This window comes from Pongo abelii, chromosome 16 (assembly GCF_028885655.2).
Source record: "Pongo abelii isolate AG06213 chromosome 16, NHGRI_mPonAbe1-v2.0_pri, whole genome shotgun sequence".
In the NCBI taxonomy this organism is placed as follows: Eukaryota; Metazoa; Chordata; class Mammalia; order Primates; family Hominidae; genus Pongo; species Pongo abelii.
Window position 1 is genome coordinate 35,707,377 of NC_072001.2, and position 26,506 is coordinate 35,733,882.

The window sequence follows — 26,506 nt, forward strand, 5'->3', positions numbered from 1 at the left end:
TTACAGATTAAAAAACTGTACAAAGTGGCCTTAGAAAGATGAAGGGACTTGCTGCCCCGTGAATGACGACTCAGCCAGGCCTGTGGGATTCCAGAAGCCTCTGCTGCCCTACCACACTACCACCTTCCATACTTAGTCTAGTGGTGACTCTCACCACACTGGGCATGCTAGAGAAGGCAGCTGGTCAGAAACTGGAGCTCAGCCCTCTGCTACAGCCTTGTCACTGGCATCCTATTGCTCTGAGGCAAACGCCCAGATCTCAGCTTGATCTTGAATTCATAGGTATGAACTCTCTGTGCAGGTCTGTGAGTTCTACCTTCTTTTTCATGCACCTTCAGCCTCAGATGCTCATCCTTTCCTGCAGTGGCAACTGAATGGCTGGGTTTTATAGGGCTAAGTTTTTCAGATACTTCCACACCCCAAGAGTAAATGTATACACAACAAAAACAACATCATGGCCCAGTCTCTCCAATGTCTTACTAAAGCATTCTAAACATAGTATGCTTTAGGCGTTTTATTGCTACATTCTGGATCACATTCTTCTCCAAGCAACCATCCCAACGTCTCATTTTTTCCATTAGTAAGATGATTATATACAGAGTGATCTATTTATAATGAGCCCCAGCTCAAGCAGTATAGCTTTCAGTTGGCCTCATTTTATATAAATCTTTCTTTGTTAATTAATGTGTCTTATCCCAGGGTTGCAAGGAACATTTATGTTCCTGAATTGGACAGGAAGGAAGCAACCACACCCAAGGTGAAGGCTCCAAAATCTTTAGAGTCAATATGAATGTAATAACCGTTTGAAAACAAAGTTTAAAAGCTGGTTTTTGTGCATATTTTAAACTAAGGAAGTTGTACAAGAGAGTCCACAAGAGAGTAAAAAGTGATGTGATAATTAGGCCATGAATTAACCCCCTGGTACTTGCAGCTCTGTACTATTTATAAAGACCTCCTTCTCACCTCCTAAGATATTTTGGACATGCAAAATGCCTAATGTGACTAATAAGGCACCTAGCATGAAAGTTAATTAATGAAAATGAAAACACTAAAACTCAGGTTATTTAGTAACAAGGGCCTGGAGCCAGATCCCAATTAAACTATTCTTGTGGCGAAGGGAGGGATCAAAATGCCCAATAGGTTCCATCTGGCTGCTTCTGTGGGTCAATGTAGAGCCTCACGTCCGTGTCAAATTAGCTTTTCCACCCTCTTCTTTCCCTTGCAGTGAGGAGCTAAAGGCAGTCCTCCCCACACTGTACTGGGGAACTCCCAGGCTCTCCCACTCACATATAAGGGGCTTGGCGGCTAAGAAATCCAGCTGGAAGCAAGCGAGCATGATTTGATTCACCCGCTCTTCACAGTCCAATCCCTTTTGTCATTCACTCCACTGAAGGGGCCCCCTAAACCTCCAATCCCATTTGTACCCCACCTAGGAGATCTGATAATGGTCCTGGCAGAGCTGTGGCTTTTCGTAACTTCTGGCAGGGGCCTCGCTGACCCATAACATGACGACACACATGATTTCTTCTCATACTGTCTTTGTAAATTGACCATAGCTAACCTTGCTGCCCTAATCAGATCAATCAGAATAACATTTTTTTAGCTGCTGCACACAGGAAGCCTCCTGGGCTGAGGCGTAACTCAGAGTCAGGCTGCGATACAGAAGGCGGATTTTTGAATTTCCAATGGTCTCAGGTTTCCTTTGCTTTTATCACAGTTGGTGAGCTTTGTAAGGTCCGTGTTTACAGCCATGCAAATTAGCCTCAGCTGGAGGGAAATCAGGTCAGGTCTAAATGAAATGAAGCTCTGGGTCAAAAGTATTTTATCAAAAATTGGAAGTGTGGCCATAGCACTGGGGTCCAGCCAGACTATCCTAGGAAGTGGACAGTTTTGTTTGGTGTAACCTGAGCTCCAGGCCTCTGGACCATGGAAACTCTGTTAGGAGATGGAGGGAAAAATGGTGGAGGGCCACCCCAGCACAACGGGGGCTGGCCAGTTCCACCACTGGCTGCTGCCGCCAAATGCATTTCTGTTATGTAAGGACAACTGCAAAGAGAGAATATTGCATACTGGAAGGTGGGAATATTGTGGTTTGAGTCTGGTTTGCAGTATATCCCATGCCACTCATTGACTAGGCAAAAATCTAAATTCACTGTTTCAATCTTATACACACTCAGTTTAAAAATGTGTATGGGAACGTATCCACATTCAGTTAAGTTCTGAGATTCTGCATCTGGAAAGCATATTTGGAAATTTTTACTCCAGATGCCATGTTAGGTATAAAAGTTAAGGTCAGAGGGATTACATGACTGGACATACAACAACTACAACAACTAATAGTTACCTTCAAGACGAGATCTCTGGCTCCTAATTTCCACTGCAGTTTTCTCTATCATATTTCCAGTACTTCAATACCCCCGGTACATAAAAAAACTTGGTTTGTTTAAAAATAACTCTCCAATATATATACACCTTACATTTGGGGAATTATTAAAATCAAAACAATTATTTCCTGAACCCCCATGTACCTATGGCTCATACAATATGCTACTGATGGTTTGAGACAGCTCTTCTATCTGATTAGGCCTGGATCTGAGTGCTAAGATATTGCTCAATGTGTGATACCCTCATCTATCTGCCTTCTAAAAATAAAATGAAAGTTGGCAGATCTTGAGTGTCTTCATCTGCAAAGAAGTAATGACCAGATCCTTGGAATTCATATAATTAAAGTTTATCTTTTGACAGATGAAAAACCTGAGATCGGAGAATTTAAAGGACTTGTTCAGGATTCGATATTTGGTTAGGGTCAGAGTCGGAATTAGAAATTATGTTTACTGACACCAAAGGCTGGCACTTTTTTCACTATACAATGACCAAGAAATAAAATTCAGGCTTAGCCAAGTGAATTTAAAGTCAGAACTTGCAGTTAAATGCAGACGAATGCCCATTTGTCAAGTAATTAACAACACAAGGCTGGGCACAGTGGCTCACGCCTGTTATCCCAGCACTTTGGGAGGTCAAGGTGGGCGGATCACTTGAGGTCAGGAGTTGGAGGTCAGCCTGGCCAACATGGTGAAACCCCATCTCTACTAAAAATACAAAAATTAGCCAGGCGTGGTAGCGTGTACCTGTAGCCCCAGCTACTCTGGAGGCTGAGGCACGAGAATTGCTTGATGAACCTGAGAGGTGGAGGTTGCAGTGACTAGGCAACAGAGTGAGACTTTTTGTCTCAAAACAAACAAAACAATAAGCTCTGGGGATGTTGCTGGAAACATTCCTTTGCTCTTTAGAACTATGTGGTACTACACAAGTTGCCCAAACCCTCTAAACTCCAGTTTTCTCATGTATAAAACAGGAACAACAATAGGAACCGTCTCACTGGGTTTTCGAAGATCAAATTAGTTAATATATGACAGGCACTTAACCAAAACTCCTCATTTAGCAGTGGCACTACTAGTGATATCTTTATTTTTTAATCTCCACTTGAACGACATCAAATAAATCCAAGGTCATTGAGACTTCTTTGTTCATATTAAGCATGTGCCTGTGAGGGCATGTGCAGGGGCTGTTTTGACTATCACGTACATGGGAGATGTGTGTATTTTGCAAAGCACTTACAAGTTCAGCTTCAAAAGCATCCATGTGACCTGGACTTGCAACCTAAGTATACATATATGATCTTTCCCTATTCTCGTTACATCTTCACATACTGCTAGCTTGGAACTGAAGGCCAGAGGACTCACTATCACCATCAAGGTCCCAAGCACAGGCACTCAGCCTCCTCCTGTTGTCCAGCTCCAACCCATAACACAATCTCAGAAAACGGCCTGGATTGAGGATAAATGAATGAGATTCAGGAAAATATAGGCGAGACTTCAAAACTTTCCTCAACAAGAAGATAAATATTTTTTAAAGCACAAATATTTAGAATGGTTCTCTCATAGCATATCCTGTACTTCTTTGTGTTTTCCAAACAGATAACCCCAAATCTATATTCAAATAAATTTTTGCTTTTCACTCTCTTCAGATATTGAAGATTTTAAAGATTGTGTGTGTGTGTGTGTGTGTGTGTGTGTGTGTGTGTGTGTGTGGTGAGAAGGGAATTCCAGAATCAGTCCCAAAGAGGCTAACTCTAATATTTCATATATTTTTATACTGCAATCATTCATTCTAAGCACTGGAACCATGGCTACTAATGATTTTTATTCTGCTAATACCTTCACGTCTTTCTAATATGCAATTGACTCCCAATACTCTGTGTGGGTAATTTGATGTGAAATTTGGCCTCATGGTCCACAATACAGAGATATAAGAAGACTAAAGAGAGAGCTGAGGGGCAGTTACTCTCTTCCAGGTTCCCATTCTTGGGGTTCTAGGATCCATGCGACTTTTATCTTCATATCTCAGCATTCTAAGGTGCCCTCTTGTGGTGTGGGGTAGGAAAAGAGCATCTTAAATGCAGCTGGCTGGAGACACAAATCCAGATTAAGTTACTGTTTAACAGCCAACAAGAGAAACATGGTTGAACTCCAAGAATAATACTCAGATTCAACATTCTGAAAGAATCATTGATATTCATATTTGAAAAGTCCTAACCACCTTTTTTTTTTTTAAAAAAAATAAGCAAATAAAATAAACGTACAACTTAACTTTTGGGGCTGTCTCATTTCCAAATAAATTCACAAGGTGGAATTTTTGTAAACTGGTGCCTGTCATGGAGCTCCTGTTTCCTTTCAGTAAATGTGGCCAGTCAGGAGTCCTTAAACTGAAGAACAGGAAAGCCCTGATCATTCCAGATATCACTCAAGAAATCGGGACAGAGCGCTAATTTAGGCCCCCAGGTCATATATTAGTACAATCAACACATGGGTAAGTTATTTCACTCACTTCTATAGATGATAATCCCTAACCCCACTGCTCATTTGTCAACACGTGAAAAATGTAAAGGGGTAGACAAACTTATCGCCACCCCCTATATAAAAAAACTAATGCACATACCTTACACCAAGGGAGCCCAGAGAAATTATCTTTGTACACCAAAGCTGAAATAATATAAACTTGGAAAGCAACAGGTTATGAAAACCCTATAAATTTATGTTCAGGCTTCCAAACAATGTTCTTCTTCCACCCTTCTCCCCTCCCTAATAAACTGAGACACAAAGTCTGGGATTTGAGAATTACAGCTATGATCCTTGCCAAAGTGACCAAATTACAATCAATGCTGAAGGCTTTTGGCACCACAAAGTTTCAACAGACTAGTGTCTGCTGAACCATCACAACCCCCTTCCCCCAAAGTGCTTGGGGAACAGCCATTATCTCATTAATTCTTAAGAAATATCTATTAAAAAGACAGAGAGACAGAGAGGGAGAGGGGGAGAGAGGAATGCTTTTACATATCTTACAGAAGAGGAAACAAACAGAGATGATTTATAATTTAGTCAGATCATGGCATCTCAAAAAAGAAGGAATATTGGCAGATCATGCTGATTTTCAGAATGTTGTTGGGCAAGTTTAAAACACAATTGGAAAGTTTATCAGAGCAGCTCTTTTTTTTTTTTTTAACAGGAACCAGGAGAAAGAATCACAGACAATGAAGGTGGATTTCTGGCTCCTTGTCAAGGTGCTGACCTACCTTGCTCAGGAACAAATGTCACTTAGAGACAGTGTAAATATGACATATTGACAGGGGAAACTCTTTATCTTTCAGTGAAAAGAGACTATACAAACATGACATGAACTACTAGATATCCGAATGTATCACTAAAGGAAGTTGTGGGATATTTCCATGAATATCAACAAACAAGAATGACCTAGAGATTCCCATTTGCAAATAGTTTTAGGAATTGACACACTAATGCTTTAAGACCTTAAAAACCTCGGGAATCAAAGATGTTTAAGAATTTCTTTCCAAAGCTTTCACATTAGTTCATAAACTAAGAGATTAATGCAAAGAATACTTAACGTATTCTTATGATTTCATATTATCCTTGTAATAACCATATTAAGGGGGTGTTATTCCCAATTTTGTAGAGAAGAAATCAGTGTGAGAAGGGTTAAATGACTTTTTCTGAATGTTATGAAAGAAAAAAATAAGAGATAGTAGCAAGTGGTGGTGGTTCCATTGAGAGCTGGTATCTTGAGCTCTGGTTCTTAATTTGGTTACTGCTATGTTTGTCGTGGCAGACTGGTCTAGTATCACAAATGAGAATGGCACCTACCTAAATATGCAATAGAAATTTGTAATAATTAGTAATAAATTTATTTTATTATAGCTAACATTTTAAATGGAATTGATAAGGTCAAAGAAAAACACCAGCTCCAAATCTATATATGCCTTTTGCTGGAGTTACATAGAAAGCACATCTTTTTACTCAAAGATTTGGCTTCCTCTTGGAAGACTCTGAAGAAAACCGTGGATAATTACACAATGTAGGAAATACTTTGGATATGCAGAAGTGTGGCTATATTTTGTTGATGTTTTTAATAATGGCTACTCTCATTCATAAACTTCAAATAAATCACCCCAATAAAAGTTGATGCTATCAACAAGGTGGCAAGTTACCATTTAAATAAAGGGGAAATGCAGACACATGCTGATGAACAAGTGTTCATCATCATCAATGTTTTCCCAGTTAAAGGTGTACAAACCCCTACAAGTCACTTTCTCTTTCTCGGTCTTAGTTTCTTATGTGCCACATGAGAGAACTAAGATGATGGATAAGATTTCTTCTAATTCCTAGACTACATGATATTACAGAACAGGATCCCTGCCTAGTTTGAGAAGATATACATATACATACATGCTTACTTTAAACAAGTGCCAGTGATATGAAATTTAAATACTATTTTAGTAGCTGAAGCTAGAAATTAGTATCTGAGTTCCACAGACTCTTGATCATTCTGTCCATTACTTCAGAAATACAAATGTGAAATGTGCTGAGGGATGAGGACCAGCTCTATTTAAGGGATATTCATGGCCGGGTGCAGTGGCTCACGCCTGTAATCCCAACACTTTGGGAGGCCGAGGCAGGTGGATCACCTGAGGTCAGGAGTTTGAGACTGGCCTGGACAATGTGGTGAAACCCCGTCTCTACTAAAAATATAAAAATTAGCTGGGCGTGATGGTGGGTGCCTGTAATCCCAGCTACCTCGGAGGCTGAGGCAGGAGAATCGGCTTGAACCCGGGTGGTGGGGGTTGCAGTGAGCCGAGATCGCACCATTGCACTCCAGCCTGGGCGACAACAGTGAAACTCTGTCTCAAAAAAAAAAAAAAAGATATTCATATTTATATTCACGTTTCAATGCTGGCTGAGGCCCTATAGCCAAGATTCAGAATCCAGGATTTTGAAATCCAGTCATGTACCCAGCAGTTTCTCTTGTTCAGTCATTATAAAAAGACCTATTTGGCAAGTATCCTCCTGGTCTTCTCATATGGGAACCATTCCATGATCCATGATCCAGCTGAAGGAGTTGGCCTTCAATGCTGAAACTGCTCAGCTGCTCATCACCTCTAAAACCACTTTCATTTTCAAGAGGAAAGAAAACAAACATCTGACTCTCAGAAGAGACCAAGGGATCCGTCTTGATGCTGGAGATCTGGCCACAGGCGTGGAGGAAAGATCATGGGAAGCAGGTTTGGAGTTTTCTGGCATCAATTCAGCTTGCTATTTTCTTTAAAACTTAAAACCTCAGCTCTAAGGTAGGACACAAAGCTCACTGAAAACTCTAAGCTGCATATTACCACGAAGCCCAGTAGACCCAATTTTTTGCCTCCACTTACAGAAAAAAGCAAGCACTACCCAACTTTACAGATTTCATGGGGCAATGGCAACCACCCTGTTCAGAAAACTTAAAGAGTTTAAATGAAGTGTTATTTTCCCCCTCAGACAGAGAAACAAAATAAATGTATCAAGTACTAACTGCCTTAGTTAAAATCCTTTGTTGAACAGGCAAACTATTGTAAGAAAAGAAATAAGAATAAATGACCAAATGCTTTGATGTTTTAAAAACAAATATTCATTCACCAAAACAGAAGTGAATAGTTCTATGAGTAAACAACATGTTTTCAAGCATCTGGAGAGAAACAAAAAGAGTAATAGCAATCTAAGAAGCAATAAAGAACAAAAGTAAGTTTAATACGATCCTGCATAAGAAAGCATTCAGAGGAGATTCTGGTTAGTCAGGGAAGTCTTCCTGAAAGAGGCAAACTGAAGTTGACTTTGGAATATAGAGATTTTCCTTTTGCCATTCAGGTAGAAACAAGTCTTCTGTTCCTATAGATGGCATTTAAAAAGCCAGCCTGGCTACAAAGCAGGCTTACCTCCATCTCATATGAATCTAATTGCATGGGAATACATTCTATGTAAATCAGCTGACCTTTTTTTGCCCGGATTTGTCTGGAACTTACTATTTGTATTAATCCATTTTCACACTGCTATAAAGATACTACCAACATGGCAGCAGGAGAGAGAGGGTGCGGTGAGAGCGACACCAGATACTTATGGAACAACCAAATCTCGTGAGAACTCATTCACTATCAGGACAACGGAAAGGGAAATCCACCCCCATGATTTAATCACCTCCCACCAGGTCCCTCCCTAGACATGTGGGTACAATTTGACATGAGATTTGGGTGGGGTCACAGGGCCAATTTATTAGAAAAATTCAAATTGTTCCATGCAATATAGCCTTTTAAAATTTTCCTTTAATACTTCTTTGGATATTTTTCTCAAGACAACACAATTACAGTGACCTTGAGAAACATTTTGATCATGATTTTTATCCATAATTGAAGTCAGTGGGAAAATCTGATTTGATTAACAGAAAACTGAATTCAGACATTTTCCTTTTTTCCCCTGTAATTTGCAGCTAATTTCATAATCATTACATTACTTGAGAAATGAACTGATGATGAACCCCACGATATAATTTAACAAGGAAAGGTAGCCTGGCATGGTGGCTCACGCCTGTAATCCCAGCACTTTGGGAGGGTGAGGTGGGCGGATCACCTGAGGTCAGAAGTTCGAGACCAACCTGGCCAACTTGGTGAAAACCTGTCTCTACTAAAAATACAAAATTAGCCGGGCATGATGGTGCATGCCTGTAATCCTAGCTATTTGGGAGGCTGAAGCAGGAGAATTGCTTGAACCCCAGAGGCAGAGGTTGCAGTGAGCCGAGATCACACCATTGCACTCCCGCCTAGATGACAAGAGTGAGACTCCGTCTCAAAAAAAAAAAAAAAAGGGCAGGGTTGATAGTATCATTCAACATTATACACTTTTCAAAACACTGCCTCAAACCTGCTTAGATGTGAATTTCACAACATATTGGTGGGTCACGTAGATTCAGATATTGTTAATCCTTTTTTTTTTTTTTTTTTTTAGACGGAGTTTTGCTCTTGTTGCCCAGGTTGGGGTGCAATGCGGCAATCTCAGCTCACTGCAACCTCTGCCTCCCAGGTTGAAGCGATTCTCCTGCCTCAGCCTCCCGAGTAGCTGAGATTACAGGCACCTGCCACCACACCTGGCTAATATTTGTGTTTTTAGTAGACAGGGTTTCCCCAAATTGGCCAGGCTGGTGTCAAACTCCTGACCTCAGCTGATCCACCCACCTCGGCCTCCCAAAGTGCTAGGATTACAGGCATGAGCCACCGTACCCGGCCTGTTAATCCTTTTTTATAGAGAAGGGAAAATACAACAAGGAAGACAACCAGCCCAAGCTCACATAGCAAGTCAACAGCAGAACAGAGTACTATACTTTTTCCTCAACACCATTTCTGCTACTATTAAAAATAAGAAAAACTAACCAACCAAACAAAAATCCACTAAAACAGGGAAATGATAGCCGTGGTAGTAACAGTAGCAAAAACAGGAGTTGCTATCATATGTTGAGCACTGACAGTGAGCCAGGCAGTATGCTGAGCCTGATACATGGATTACCTCATTGAATAACTACTTAGAGAACATTATGAGTGGACATCATCTCAGGCTGTGGTGCAGGGACCCAGACACATAGTGAAAGGACCTAGTACCGTTGCCTCAGATCTCACAGTCAGTGTGTGGCAGAGGTGTGATTCATCCTCACGGTTGTCTCTGACTGCTTGACAGTCCTAAACTCATTCTTTTACAGAAAGCTGGTGCCTCTCAGTTTTTGAGTCCTTCAGTCACTACCCAGAAGCCACCGTCATAATGAGGTCTACCCTGAACACCCCATTTAAAATTGCAGACCTCACCCCCACCCTACTAAAGTCAACCCTCCTTCCCTTGCACTACTATGTGATTGACAGAGTTTGTGTTTAGTGTTTGTTAATATAAGCTCCACAGGGCAAGGATTTATTATTATTATTTTTTTTTACTTTTATTTTTTGCCCTCAACACATCCCAATGCCGTCCAACAGAGCTTTTTATACAATGGAAATGTTTTACATCTGTGCTATCCAACACAGCAGCCACTAGGCATAAGCACAAAATTGGAAAGTGGTTAGTGCAATTAAAGAACTAAATTATTTTATTTAATTTCATTATTTAATAGCCACATGTTACCATACTGGACAGTGCAGGCCTGGAACAAATGCCTAGCACAGTAAACCCCTAGGAAATATTTGTTAAATGAATGAATTTATAAATAAAACGTATTTTCCATATAACCTGCAGACTACTTTCACTAACTACAAATTAAATTTTATTTTTATTTCAACAGAATTAATGGCTGAAAAAGTCCAGATTAAATTTTGAAAATTCAGAAGATATGGCCAAAATAGCAAGCACAGATTTCATGAACTATTGGCTCCCTTTGCCATCTGCCACTCAAAACCTTCTGAAACATTTCATGAAACCAGGGAAAGCACCAACAGCATGTAATGAATTCCCATGAATCTCACACACACACACACACACACACACACACACACACACACAGAATATGTAATAAATTCCCATGATATACACACATATATGTATAGGTATGTGTGTATATATTATATATATATATATATACACACACCATTTCCCTGTATAATATATAATTACATCTTTGCCATAATCACTCAGTACCTTTTTGACCTTGTTTTTTTTCTCATAAGTCTCTGATAGAGGTTTTTTCTTCTGTTGAGTTGTGTCTTTGGAGAATAAATACTCAAATTCACTGGGGTCCCGAATGTCAGGTTCTTCTAAGGAGTCCCATAAGGTTGGTGTAGCATTTTGGCTTAAAAGAGAAAATGACAAGTTAACCATAAGAACCAAAACAGGAGAGAATGTAATACAATGAAATCTTTCTCTAATCCATTTTTTAATTTCATTTTTCTAAAAAAACACATAAAACTCTAATAACGCTTGGAGAAAAACTTTTTATGTTACGCGTTTGTTAAAGTCAAAATATACTATAGAACATTAAAACGCACACAGACGTATTTCCAAAAAAATAATTGTCAGGTACAATCAAAGATAGAGCTCTAGAGAAACTCCTTAGGACTAGAAATCCTGGGATTCGGATTCCTGGGGGCACCCAAGCTGCTCCTCCTTCAATCTGTGGCATTTCCATGATGTGTAAAAATGGGCGTCGTATAAAGGCTGAAAAGATAACCAATTTGAGACTGTGACAGGCTAATTCTGAAGGAGACTGAAAATGGAGTAACAAAGTAAAGACCTGCCTCCTCTTTGGACTTTTTCAACTACTTTTAAATACAGTTTTTGGGATTCATGCAGGTAAACTCAGTGCAGCATCCTTAATACGTAAACAGGCTATGCCTATTTTAAAATACATGATTCATAGTATCTCAGTCCCCTAAACAATACTAACAACAAAAACCTCCTCCATTGCACCTCATGGGATTTCAATTAAAGCAGCCATAGGGAAACTGGGCTGTTTTGTCTTCCAGAAACAAGAGCACCCTAGTTTTGAAGGGAAGAAAGAAAAGCTGTTGAGAATCAGGCGTAACAGAACAGCCTCTGTGAGCTGACTCCAGTGGTCACTCCTCAGGGTCCCCTCGGCCAGAACACATCTCTCAAATGTTTACTTTCTTATCTTAATTTCAAACACTATTAATGTCCACTGGTCAGGCATGGTAGCTCACATCTGTAATCCAAGCACTTTGGGAGGCTGAGGTGGGCAGATCACTTGGGGTCAGGAGTTCAAGACCAGCCTGGCCAACATGGTGAAACCCCATCTCTACTAAAAAATACAAAAAATTAGCTGGGCGTGGTGGTGGGCGCCTGTAATCCTAGCTACTTGGGAGGCTGAGGCAGGAGAATTGCTTGAACCCGGGAGGCGGAGGTTGTGATGAGCTGAGATTGTGCCACTGCACTCCAGCCTGGGTAATAGAACGAGACTCCATCTCAAAAATAATAATAATAAAAAATACTATCAATGCCCACAAATGTCATCTATACACTTATTGTTTATCAAACGTATGTATATGTTACAATCCATAACATCTAAAAGTATATAGCTTTATTTCCATACATATTTTCTCAATGAAAACTAAAAAGATAACTATTATTACATGGAATGGTCCACAGAATTTTTTGATACTACAGGTGATTTTGGTATTTAAAACAGTTGGCAGCCCTGGCTCCTCAGGTCTGCATGTTCACACTTTGCAATAGATCTGCCTTTCCCATGATATATGACATTTTGGTTTTGGCCATATTCACCTCTTTTCTTCTCTATTTTTTATTTTTTAAATTATGATTTTGCCAGTAGTTGAACCATGTAATAGTATGACATATGGAAGTTATAAAGTATAACAATAGAATGAACACCTGGGAAACCACTACCCAACCCAAGGGCTAGAACATTTCCAGTGAAGTATATCCATGTATGTGTTCCTCTCTCAGTCATACCCCTCTGCTACTCACTTAACTTCAACTTGAAACATAAGCACCACTGATGTTAAGTGCTTATCTCTGTGGTGCTGGGGGAGCAGTGGGGAGAAGTAGGATCTTGATTAAGGAAGTCAGCCGGGAATTCTGGAGTGAGCATGTGGCATGTTAAGGGCCACTGGTCTGGGCCTCGGGAAGGTTCTGGGCAGCCAAGGGGTGACACCTAGAGTGAGGTGATGCAGTGTGTCAGGCCAACTGCTCAGCCCCATCCCCACTTCCTGCACCTGCTTGGCTCTAGCCCCACGGACTCTGAGGTCAGGCCAGTGTAACTAGTATTATAATTCACTTGTATTCTGGAGTAAATTGGCTTTGGGAGTCAACGGTGATCAGTTTAAACACCTGATCACCATTTACAACACTATTTCTATGGGAAAGGTATTTCCAATACTGAATGAAAGAATTTTGGAACACTGCCTCAGTGATTTTGGGACAGCCAGCATTTGGTAGAGCAATCATAAGGACCTGCTTCACAACGAATGACCTGCCATGGTGGTCAACTGACCACTGAACATACAATTCTAGCTCAAAAGGAAGGCAGGGGGACAGAGAAAGAAAGAGGAGGAGGAAAATGAGAAACTTACTAAGAAGCTGAAAAGGTAGTTAGATGAGGATTTATTTTTCCTTAAGTGTCTCTTGCTTATTCTAGAAATCACAAAACAGACACCCAAGAAGGCAAAACGTCAAAAGAAAAAAAATCAGTTCATACCAGGAGTCAAAAGCAATTTAGGTAGATGAGAGGCAGTGTATACACAATGCTGAAAATTCACATTTTGTTTCTGGCTTCCCAGAAGAGCAAGACCAACATTTATGATGCAATCATTATATAAACTACTTACTCCTCGAGTTGCACAAAATATTAAAATACGATTTTGCCTCCTTTATGAGAAGGTATCCCAAATAATTGCACTTTTGCTCCTAAGCAAATATTCCACAGGCTCTTTGAGTCATTTTCATTTAAAAGTAGTAGTGCTAATAGGTACAAAAAGTTGGAGGGACCCATAATAAAAGAACCTGAATATATGGTACCACCAGGAAGTGCCCGTGTTGCAGTCTTAACACATCATAGACAGGCAGCCCCCCGTGTTATGTTTCAGGTTCAAATGCGCACCAAGCAGGGCTCTCTTGATGTCCTATTCATCTACTTTTCATTTTGCTCAAAAGTAAAGCCCTAGATTTATGATGAAACCAATGAGACCTTCAGTATTCAATTGTTTTTCTCCTCAAAATGGCCAACTACATAAGGAGGAAACAATGCAGACAATGATTATCTCCAGCTTTCCCTTGGTCGTGGGTGAAGGGCCCACATCTCCCAGTGGGACTCTTTGATGGCTGCTGTGGTCTACAGTTACCTGTTGCTCATGAAGTCTCTCAGGGAAGGAAGTGAAGGCAGGCTAGTGGGACACAGGTGTGGAACAGCTCCCCGTGCTGTCGGACATACTCGTCCAGGGCTTACAGGTGGGAGCTATCGCCCTGGAATGGCTGTGCACTAATTTGAGAACACTAATAAGGAAACATGACTCAAAATAAATATTCTGGGAAATGATTTTTTAGGAAATGTCTGAGTCTTTTTGGGAAAAAGGGAATACTAGTACTTCAGTTAATGGCAGAAGCTATTACAGGATCATCTCACTTTTTTATGAACCATTCATTTGGGAAATTACAAAGTATAATTGAATTTTGAAAAAAAGAAGTATCAGGATGTTCCAAAAACAAACTCTTGGCCCTTATTTTTTGGTGAGAGGAAAGGGGAAAATATGAAGCACATATGCTTAGTTTTAGGGTATTCCCCACTCCTCCACAGGGATTTCTGGTTGTTTTATCATTGTGAGTTGTGTGTTATTTTGTTTCATATCCTGCCTTCCCTAAGCGAAGTGTTATATAAATTGAAGAATGCATTACCACATGACTTGGGAAAAGTTGTAAAATGTGTCCTACATTTGCTGTCCTTTACAAACAAACTTTAAAGGAGAAAGTGGTCGAGAGACAACTTAAGATCTCTTTCACTGTCCTCCTTCCAGGCTCAGAAATAAGGCAGAACAAATCACACTCAAATCTGTTTGAATGGATGTTTCCAGGCAACTGTATCTTGCTGCTTTATAAACCCAGCTTAACAATCTATACAAATGGAAGATGCTTTCAGCTATCCACATACTGACACTTTCTCTGAAGGGCATCAAGATATAAAGGAAGATGTGAGAGTATTTAGCAGTTAAAAGAAATAGAGTTCAAGCACAGAGAGTTTATATTTTAAGACTCTCCTCTGATCTAAGGAACTAATAACTTAGCCATGTCTCATTCTTTTAATAAAAATTGAAAAATACCCATTTCTGTTAAATATCTAGATTATAGGGTTGATTACAGCATTTAAAAACAAGACAGTAAAAAGAATTCTAAAAATCCTCAGTGAACCTACAGTATGGAATCAGGTTCAATTCTTTATGATTACTAATCAATTGTAGCGATGTTGGGGAAAGCCCTGGCTTAGATCCGGACTCTTGTCTAGTCTATAAAATGCAACACTTGCCTTGGAAAAAAACCTGACACTGAAACACATGGTTTCTCCCAGCATCTTCAGAGAATACAGAGAGGCCCTGCTGGAGACAGACAATCTCCCCAAACATCCCAACCTTTTTATCCAAGCATTCACTGTATCACACTTGATAATGGGTGCTACACTATGGAGATATTGACCTGGTAAGAATAAAATATCACTAGGGCCAAATCCTAGGAATTCACGTGCTGAGAATGGGATAGGGGAGAACTTACCTCCTATCACTTATTTGTATCCTAGTCCAATATAAAGGCTTCATGGGACAACTGGGCTCGATGGCTGGTTTTCGAGGACATTGACTGGAAGAAGAGCCAAGTCCAAAGAAGAGTCCAGGGGGAGGTGGGGGTGCAAGTCCTGGGGGTGGTGGAGCAGGAGGAGGCCCTCCAGAGTTGGGTGGGGCAGGGAAGTTAGGAAGTGGGGGTGGGGGTGGGGGTGGTGGAGGTCCAGCACTTGAAGGTGGAGGTAGAGGTGGCGGTGGAGGAGGCGGCAGAGGTGGTGGCGGTGGCCCAGCACTCACAGGTGGCATTGGAGGTGTGGGAGACAAAGATCCAAGTCCTGGGGGGAGGGGCGGAGGGGGAGGGATGGATGCTGGCAAGGGCGGTGCGGGAGGTGGAGGCAATGCCTTGTGCTGATTTGATGCCACGCCTTCCACTGGCTGGAGTGCTGCATGAATGTCTTTGTGGTCATTTGGGGGCGAGAGCTGGCTTAAAGAGGAGATATTCAGCTTTTTGGGTACTAATTGATTACTTCTGGTTGTCCTGCTTTCACCTTCGCAGGGCTTGAGGAAGGTCTCTCTGTCTGTCTGGACGCACACATTTCTGAAGGTCTTTGGAGGGCAGTCATCATCGGTGGAAATGCACACGTCTTTCCTCTCTTCACAACCCCCTCGCCATCTGTGTTCTAGCTCGTGTTTCAGATTTTCAATGGTTTCTTCTAGTCTCGCTGTTATCATTGCATGCTCCCCCCGGATATGAAATGCCCGAAGTTCAAACTGGGCCTATAGGAAAATTCAGAGGGAAAGAAGTAATGAGTTTATTAAGAACAAATATAAGAATTTAGAAACTCAATAATACCATCACGGTGCCACTGTAGCATGGCCCGTATAAATGCAGGGAAATACAGAGACATTCTTTTAAGAATCCCTAAAGGTGTAAATTGCACTCTGAATTTTCCAGGGACCTCAACAGGCAGGAGTCAAAGCACAATTTCATCCAGCCTGAGCTCACGGGAGATAATTTTCATGGATTAAGGCTTAAAGTACATCTGTTACTTAAGAACTCTTACCCAATTTGCATATCAAACACATAACTTTTAGTAAAGCTTTGGACATGCTTGAATATCTATCTGTTTTATAACTTTGGGGTTTGGTTTCAAAAAAGAAAACTATAAAGAAAAAAATAGGTTTAGAGCTCCTCTGGCTTAGAGCTGCTGTTCTCCCAGTCTTCCTTAGAATGTCTCTTTCACTGAGTTTCCAGGACAATACAGCAGACACAAAAAGCAAGAGAAGAAGCCACGATAACTTACTTTTTTAAAGTTTCCCTATAAAAGCAGCCCAAGATCAGTATTTGTGTCTGTTTCATAATATAGCAATAAATAAGCAATACGGAACATAAACAATGAAGATATTATAGTATGCCATTTTCTTCTATTTACACAGCACTTTAAAGTAAAACAACAGCCTTTTTAATGCTTATTGCCTCAGTTATTTTAATGCACTGAGTCTGTAATTGTACACTTATTAGCACAGAGCTGGTGTACTCGCAGTTATTAACCAGCCCGTTCCTCAGCATTCAAAGCTATTCATCCTATTATGGTTAATTGGAAAGCAAATTTAAAATTTGATTAGAGTTTTCAAAATCCAGTTTAACAGTAATTAAATATTTTTGGTCAATTTATTTAATTTCTGCCTCCCCCATGAGACGATAAACTCCACAAGATGAAACTGGTGACAGTATTGTCTTTATGTCTGTATCCCAGCAGGTAGCCCAGGAAGTACATAGCTTAGAAGAGATGGATGGATAAAAATCACTGGCATAGTTATATTCACTGTCACTGTCACTGTCCCAAGCACCTCCCTTATCAAGACTCTCTCCACTATAATTTCAGCACAAATATCTAGAACACCTAAGCATGCACAAGTACAGCTCCCTTTTGCATTGAAAAAGTAAAGAAATATTTCAACAGCCTTGGAAGGAAAGGTATAAACACAGGAAACTCATCTACCTTCATTGAGATAACTTTTATACTATGATGTTTGCGTAGTTCAGCAGATTGAATTATGAAGAGATCTACCATTTGTCTGGTGTTAAAAAAAAAAAAGATAACTTTTAACTATTTTTTACTAGGTTCAACTTTTCTCTAATATTCATTCTCAAGAGCAAACCCCTAAAGAGCTATAGTCAGGAGAACTGAAAGACAAAGTTTTTCGAAGGCTAATCTTCTCATATGTGGACATGGTAGCTGAGCCAACTCTGAGGGAAATGGCTAGCTCAGGACACCGTCTATTTCTTGTGCAGTGCAGAGCACTGAGTGCCTGAGTTTGGAGTCACACCACCTGGTTCACGTCTTGGCTTAGGCACTTGCGACTTCTATGACCTTAGACAAGGAACACTGTGTCCCTAAGCCTGAGTTTCTTCAAGTGTAAAGTAGAAATAATAGTGAGCCATCTCTAGGACTTTTATAAAAGTAAAATGAGATACTTCATATAAAATAGTAGGCATTATACCTGGAACATAGAAATGTTTGGATAAATCTTACTGTTAGTTTCTGTTGCTAATGCTAATAGCAGAGCAAGAGACTAACAAATTCCTAATTATTTTTTAAAAATTTCAGACAATGCTACCTTTGTAGAGGGATAGGCATGAAACTAGGAAAAGCTCAAGCAATCAGGATAAGCAAAGTACTGCAAATACGAAAGTTTACCTAGCCTTTTGTGAGTTCAACTACCGATTACCTAAAAGTAATTTCGAGCTTCACTCAACTGTGAGATCAAGATAATCTTTGTTTCAACATCGTATCATTTCCATCTTCATTTCTCTCTTTCCCGTCCACTTCCACCCACATCTTAGTCCTGATTACCACCCTGAATTACCCACATTTTAATTTCATTCTAATGACTAGTTCGGTTCTGTCACAACAACTAACTCTCAGCTGTTATTCTCAACCAAACCTTCTTTCAAGATTAAGAATCAAATATTCAAGAAGCAATAATTTTACTCAATCCTCAACTTCTTAATGATATGAAAGAGTTTCAAAGACATACTGCATGGTGAAACTTTCCCTAATAAGGGAAATATTTTTGGTGAACTTACTGAGTTTCTGCCTCCCCTATCAGATCATAAACTCCCCAAGATGAAATCTTGTGTCTACAGCAAAAGCCCTGGCCCCCACCTCCTCTTCTTTCTACCACTCTATCAACGATCTTCTAAATCTGTTGAAGCTGACATGTAAAGCTATATATCATTTTAGCAGCTCTGAGGTAAGGCATTTGTTTAGTGTAGTGGGCAGAACACAAATTGGGCAGTTAAGTTCACCTCTCCATATCTCAGTTTTTTTGTAAGCAAAATGGGGATAATAAAATGTACCTGAAAGAGCAGATATGCCAGGAAGGCAAATTAATATATGTAAAAGAAAATACAGAAGAGGGTTTGCAGCATAGTAAGTAACTATTTCAGTTTGCTGTCATTATTATTGTCTCTCTAATGCCTGGCAGATCAGAGCCCAGTGGCCCCATTAGCTTCCTCTGGGTACGCTTCCCAGCCCCATGCCCTCTACTGTCTACATGCTCTGTGCTTCTAAAGCAAAAATAGACATACCAAAATCCTTCTTAAATTCCTTTAGCTATGGCACTTTCTAACCCTACCTCTTTTCCTTCGCAGGAGAACTTTTTTGAAAAAAGCACTCAACCCATGCTTTATTTTTCTCATTCATTCACTTTCACCCAATTACTGGCTTCCATCCCCACTATCCTACTGCAACTCCATGATTTGACTGTTGCATTCAATCAGCACTTTTCAGTGATTTTGACCTCTCTGCCACATTTGTTAAGAGTTGACTTGCGTAAGCATTGAAATTCTGCTTCCCTGAACTCGATTCCACCTCTCTCCTTTTGTTCTCCTCCTGTTTCTCTGCTGTGCCTAGTCCATCTGTAGACTCATTCAGGCTTAAGTGTGGTTCTCGTGGCATCTTCCTTGCCATTTTTTTCCTTCTCACACTATACAATCTTTCTAGATGATCTCACATACTCATATAAATGACACCGAGTGAGTACCTTCTAACTTGGTAGCTTGAGATCATATTTCCAAGTATCCTCTGAATTAATCTACTTAAATATTTAACCAGCTGCCTCAGATCCAACAGGTTGGAAAGTGAACTCATTGTTGCTGAACCCCAATGTGTTCCTCCTCTGAAATTCCTCCTCACTATTAATGGCCTCATCGCCTCCAGTCAGCACATCCAGAAACCTGATGTCATGCTGAATTTCTTGCTCTCTCTCATCCTCAACATGCTATTTGTCAAATGTTACTGATTTCTCTTGTCACCCCCACCACCTCCATCTTTCACTGGACAAAGCCAATGAGCATTTTCTTGACTCAAATTCAGCCACTTTGGTTCCAAGAAGATTTTGAAAAAAAATAATACTAAATGCAGATCCCTAGTCCTTAAAATCTCTTCAATAATTAGCTATTACTTGCAGACTAACTTTTTAGCACAGACACAACAACAGTTCTTCTAATCTGTTTTCTGACCAACTTCTCCACTATTGGCTTTCGTCTCTTCCCCAGATATGCCCTGAATTCCAGTCTTCTAAACAGGTCCCTGCTCTTTCATGCATCTGGGTCTTTGCAAATACTGTCCTCTTCCAATACCCTTCCTCTGTTGCACACACTCAAGGTAGGGGGCAGATTACCAGGCACAGACTCCATGAATGGGTTCCTCACATACTGTATTCACTGATATAGAGAATGACCAAATAAGAAGGAAAACAATGAATTTCCATGTACTGCACACCAATACGCTGCAATGATAGTAAGAAATCTTTCTGGATCACTGCCTCTCTCTGACCCTCACCCCCCAAAAAAACACTTGTCTTTGACCTTTCCTGTTTCATAATCTCTTTTGATCATTCCAGTTTTGTCTTGGTTGTGTTCATGACCTCAGTGTGGCAAAGCAACTCAAAGTGATTAAAGTAATAAGCACCTCATTCATTCTCTGTCTGCCCATATCGTACCAATTATTTCAAATTGTGTTTGGCGCTATTATAAATGAAGCATCTCAAGTTCATGCATACCATACATGGAAGCTTTGGGAAAGCTAATCTTTAAACACTATTTTTAATTTTATTTTCTGTTAGTTACCACTTCTACTTTGTACATGGATATTATGTGCTGTTCCTCCTCCTTTATCTAGATACACAGCTAGAAAGACTGGTGATGATTTGGTGATTCTAATACCGAGTAGAACGTTCTGTTAGATAATCATGTACTCCCAATCTTTGCCCAGGATCCTGGGAATCTTTAGGAAGTGTCAAAACCAGTCCCTTACAAAGGAAACTACAGATAATGCCAGGTCAAGGAAACAAAATGCCTTTATATCCTATATCCTGTTAACTTTACTTACACATTGAACATGTGCTTGTAAGCAGTATCCAATTATAAACCCTCCATTTATTTTTAAATCAATGTTCTTTAGGACATATAAAGAAAGTCTCAAGATTTCCCCTCTCTCTCACTCTCTCCTGCTAAAAATCTGGTGATTTGACCCCAATACATCATTTGAAAAGAGACAGGTGCTGAGGTTTGACATCTTTTCAGTCTTTTCAGTTTTACCTACCTTCCTTTACTCTTAATTTATTTACTTCAATTGCTTTCATTTTTAATCACATCCTCTTCTCACCTGCAACAGTCTGTTATAATAATATATGTCCATCTCTTAATAAGAAAGATTCAAACTTACTAGCTTTGAGAGGACAATGCCAATTAAACCACCCTGTTTTGATTACCCCTTTTTTCCTAGTGGCACAATTTTTATCTTTCTAATAAAGTGGTTCTCAAGCCCTGCTCCCATTAGAATCACTTGGAGAGTTTTGTGGAAGACACTGGTGCTCAGGCCCATCCCCAGAGACCCTCATTTAATTAGTCTGAGATGATGCCTTTGCACAGGTGTCTTTAAAGCACTGCAAGAGATTCCAACGGGAGCCAGAGGTGAAATCAACAACAACTGTTCTTAATCTGTATTCTGCTCTAACACAGCTGAGATAGTATAACAACACAGTATCAATGGGTTCTTCTGGCAATGACTTTCACTTGGGTCATTTCAGAATCTCCAAAGAAATGTGTTATTTGGTAAAGTCCCTTTCCTAATTGTGATATGCCCAATAAAGGGAATGTTCCTTCACTGTCCAGATTGAGAATAGTTGTTCTACACAGCAGACAAGCCTAAATTCTTTCCATGATACTCATGGCTCTTCAAAACTTGGCCTCTGCCTACTTTCCCAGATATTTCCCTGCTCTTTTCCTATGCTATACCACTACAGACAACCAACACCCACATCTTTACTCTTTCACACATGCTGTTTCATCTATTTAGAGCACCTTTTATCCATTTTCGCCTAGTGAAAGCCCTGAAAAAAATGAAATCAAGCTCAACTGAATCTTCTGGCTTAAACTTTTCTTAATTCTACTTAAGTTTTCCTTTTTGTTTCCAAGGAACATTCTAGGTTCATGTTGCATTATAGTCATTTCTGTTTATCTTCTTTGCAAATCTAAAAACTCCAGGCAGTTGGGGACCACAATTTAATCATATTTGAACCTCCAGAGCATCACACACTGCTTGCCTAGTTAGCCATCCAGAATGCTTAGTGTAAGTGAAACTCCAAAAAAATTTAAGGAGAGATAAAGATCCTTTTCTCTTTGCTATTCCCATACACAGCAAACCCTTAAGACCTGTTAGTTGTCAATTGTTAGACATTACTTACAGACTAATACTGAAACTACAGCAGACATACTAAACACTCTTCTGATCTCTTTTCTGTTACTTCCTCCACTTTTGGACTAGGAAACTCATAAAACATCCAAGTTTTTTTTTAATGAAGGTATTTCTAAAAGTTGATGTTGATCATATTAGTTTTAATAATTCAAAATACTTAATGTAAATAAGAATTCTCTTCACAGTCAGCTCAAAGGCTATTCCCATACATATAATAAACTACCTGGTAGAAATGAACCACATTTGTGATTCTAATCTGATTAGGAATTGGACTCTAACAACTTCCCCAGCCTCCTTTGGGGATGGTTCTCCCTTCCCCTACCAAATCCTCATTATTTTTTAATATCCTCCCCATTACCACTGCTCAGAGATATCATCGAAGGAACACACTGTACTGAAACCCAAGCAACAGAGGAGACTTTTGCTTGTCTGGTCCCCACAAGCATGTCTGTCAAAAAGAAGGTGGAAAAGCGCCTACTGATGAAAGACATCGTGTTGGTGCCAAGCACTGTGGAAAAATCACCCGTTAGCATTTTGTTGTTAAAAACATTCTCTCTAGGTGGTGCTGCCAGGGCCAATAAAAAATCAGGTTATCTGCTGTACAACTTGAGTAAGTCAGTCTTTTCCAGGGACTCTTCCAAATTCTACATCCCTAGGCTGGAGAAAGCTAGGCAGTTCCTGGGGGCTGCACGGAGGCTCAACAAAGCTTTGCCACCTCTGAAAAGTACAGTGTGAGCAGAGGGAAAGAAAGGAAAGTGAGGCTTGGGAGCACAAAACGCCTCGAAGGGATGGGATTCAGTTCTTACAGAATGCTTAGGTAAGGCAAGGCGATGGTGATTCTATGGCTTTGGACATGCATACGAGTTTCTTCTGTTTTCTTTTTGAAGGCTGTCCAGAGACTTCAATAACCCCTTAGTTAATTGGCTTATACTCGCCACTGTAAAAACAAAAGTTTCTATTAATGAAGAGAATGGCATTGGGTTTAATGAGAACCCCATAAATTAACAAAAGCTGGTTTTAATTAACTATTATAATTTTTTTGTTCTTATCAGAAATGTAAGCACATCAAGTTACAACCAAAAGGCCATGTCAAGGACACTTAGAAACATGAGGCACATTTGACACATTTCTGTAATTAGAACTTGCTGGGAGGGATAAAGAAATAGAGAAACAGGGCAGGAAAAGAAGGGGTAAAGAGTAATTGATATGAAGTTGACTCCGAGTAAAACCCAATGCATGCAATGCTGGAGAGTACACATGTGTAAAAATGGTGCTGACCTCCAGTAATTACCTGCCATGCTGATGCTCGGGAAAGACAAGAAGAGAATCCAAACCAACATGGCGTGAGTGTGAGTGTTCCAGGCACTACGCTAGCTGCCTTCGTCCTTGCGACTCTGCAAGGCAGACATTCTGGGGGAGGTGTTAATCTGTATAAGATTCCACAGCTGAAAAATAGTAACAAGGGGATTTCAATCCTGGCTGATATAAAAATTTATGCTCTTTCTGCCTTACTATTTTGAATTAATATCAGATGACTCCCTAAATTGATATCCAGTAAATAATAGTAACTCATAATAATTAATGATTAGTAAAACTACATTCCACCTATTACTTACAATGCATTTGCATTACATCAATGCATATGACAACAATCTGTGAGAATACTGATATTGTGGCTGTTTTCCAGATGAAGAAAGAGAAGCACTGAGGAATTAAGTAAATTGCCAATAAGAGATAGACTAAATCTACTATCCACCTTATCACTGATCCTCAATGATTAATAATCCTTCCCATGCAATACATTTTAGGAAGTCAGTACGCCAACACACAAAAAAAGATACTTTCTAGTCACAGATGCTTTCTTCAAAATATTTGCCCTCCATCCTCCTGAAAAAGATATGGAATGATTAAGTAAATAATTGATTTGAAGTTTCTTGGCTCTCAGGTGGAAAAAGCACTGGGTTCAAAGACTTGAATTCTACTCCTGGTTATCTCAATCATTAGCTACTTGCTCTTAGCCAATTTTTAAGTTTCCTCCAAGCCTCATTTTAAATATTATGTCTGAAATGAGAGGTTTAAAATACTTAGTCATTAAGATTTCCTGTAGTTCTAAAACATTAGTAATTTCCACACCCAAGACTCTCGTATCACTTTGTTTCAATGCTTCTTTGAACACATCTTTATTCATGAAAGCTTCATAAGAGCTTAAAGCATGGTATTATCTAAGCAATATAAAGAGATAGTCCCAAGCCTCATTATGAATGCAAATGTTGACACGAAATCAGATTCAACAAGGTGCTCTGAAAACCAGTGATAAGTATGCAATTTAGATACAATTATTCCTTTTTTTTTTTTTTGAGACAGAGTCTCTGTCACCAGGCTGGAGTGCAGTGGCACAATCTCGGCTCACTGCAACCTCCACCTCCCACGTTTAAGCGATTCTCCTGCCTCAGCCTCCCAAGAAGCTGGGACTACAGATGCATGCCCCCACGCCCAGCTAATTTTTTTATTTTTAGTAGAGACAGGGTTTCACCATGTTGGCCAGAATGGTCTCGATCTCTTGACCTCGTGATCCCCCGCCTCAGCCTCCCAAAGTGCTGGGATTACAAGTGTGAGTCACTGCACCCAGCCTATTCATTAATTTTGAAAGGTGATAGTTAATTGCAAGTATTAAGGAATACACCTTTAAAATCAGCAAATATCACCACGGATAGTCATCCAAGGAAGTAGCAGGAAAGTAAAACAGATGTTTGAAATCTGCACTGAGGTTTATACTTGAGACACAAAACAAAATTGTAGCCACAGTGCATTTTATGAAACAAAAGGCACTCTTACTCATGGGAGAACTTCAGTAACATTTTATTTCTAAGTTATTAATATCCAAAATATAAGTCACAAAATGGATCTATATCCATGGAAATGACTTTCAGACTCTATTTTTCCAAAAAGTAGTTCTAAACCCAATGAGCAAAACTAAGACTGCACATTTTAGGCAATGAGCCAACATACTAATTCCTTTTCTATTAAAAGAGAGAACTTGCAATTTTATGTTGTATTATTATTATCACTGCTGAAGCTGCAGCTAGTCCAATGAGAGGCATTACACATTCTAGAGGACATGCAAGCTTAGAAGAAACAGATGATAAACCCTGGTCCTTAATACACTGTGACAAACTGAGGTTCTCCAATTAATTACAGTAATCATTTTAATATTTCCCTCTAGATGCCTCACACACTTGTCTATAAAGGGATACTATCCCATGGCCAGTGTCCATCTCCACAACAGTAACATTTTGAAAACTATGATGTGGATTCCTCAATCAGGTTTGCCTTACATTCTCCCAACATTTAGTACATTTCTTAAATTGGAATTCGGTAGGAAATGAAAAAATGATATTAGGTCAATTATACAGAATTATCAAATGGAGTCAGTTGACATCAAAAGGGGCCAGCTCTTGAGTTCTTTCTGGTGTAAAAGATGAAACTTATGCATGAGACTCTAGGAGTACTGACTAGAAAAATAGTTCCCACAACTTTACAAATGATACAGCTCTCTGGGAGCAAGAAGGGGCTCAGAGTAGTGGTTGGTGATACATCTTCTGCTATGAGCTTACTCTTCATAGTGGTGCTGTATAAACCTGGTAAATTGCAAACAGGTTTTCGTTACAATAAAGATGGCCTCCCTACCAGCCAATATTCAAACAAGCTTTGATGAGCATCTGCAAAGTACCAGATCCTGTGGAAAATAAGAAACCATTTGCCCGGCACGGTGGCTCACGCCTGTAATCCCAGCACTTTGGGAGGCTGAGGTGGGCAGATCATGAGGTCAGGAGATCGAGACCATGCTGGCTAACATGGGGAAACCCCGTCTCTACTAAAAAATACAAAAAATTAGCCGGGCATGGTGGTGGGTGCCTGTAGTCCCAGCTACTCAGGAGGCTGAGGCAAGAGAACAGCGTGAACCCGGGAGGCAGAGCTTGTAGTGAGCGGAGATTGTGCCATTGCACTCCAGCCTGGGCGACAGAGAAAGATTCCGTCTCAAAAAAAAAAAAAAAAAAAAAGAAACCATTCATACTTTGAGAAGCTCATT

At 39.9% G+C, this 26,506-nt stretch overlaps 1 protein-coding gene and 1 non-coding gene across 6 annotated transcripts in view; one reads left to right on the plus strand and one right to left on the minus strand.

Annotated features, from left to right (window-relative positions):
• Positions 1–26,506, minus strand: part of FMN1 (formin 1) — a 434,649-nt gene that overhangs the window by 187,233 nt on the left and 220,910 nt on the right. For all 5 annotated transcript variants that reach the window (XM_063716551.1, XM_024232602.3, XM_024232603.3 and 2 more), the window contains 2 exons: positions 15,645–16,426; positions 11,052–11,202 (listed from right to left, as the gene is read on the minus strand). In XM_063716551.1, the coding sequence (XP_063572621.1) occupies positions 11,052–11,202; positions 15,645–16,426 (933 nt within the window). The remainder of the gene's footprint in view (positions 1–11,051; positions 11,203–15,644; positions 16,427–26,506) is intronic.
• On the plus strand, positions 17,672–17,736 carry LOC112129274 (small nucleolar RNA SNORD77). Its single transcript, XR_002911681.1, has one exon. It is a non-coding gene; the product is annotated as a small nucleolar RNA SNORD77 (small nucleolar RNA).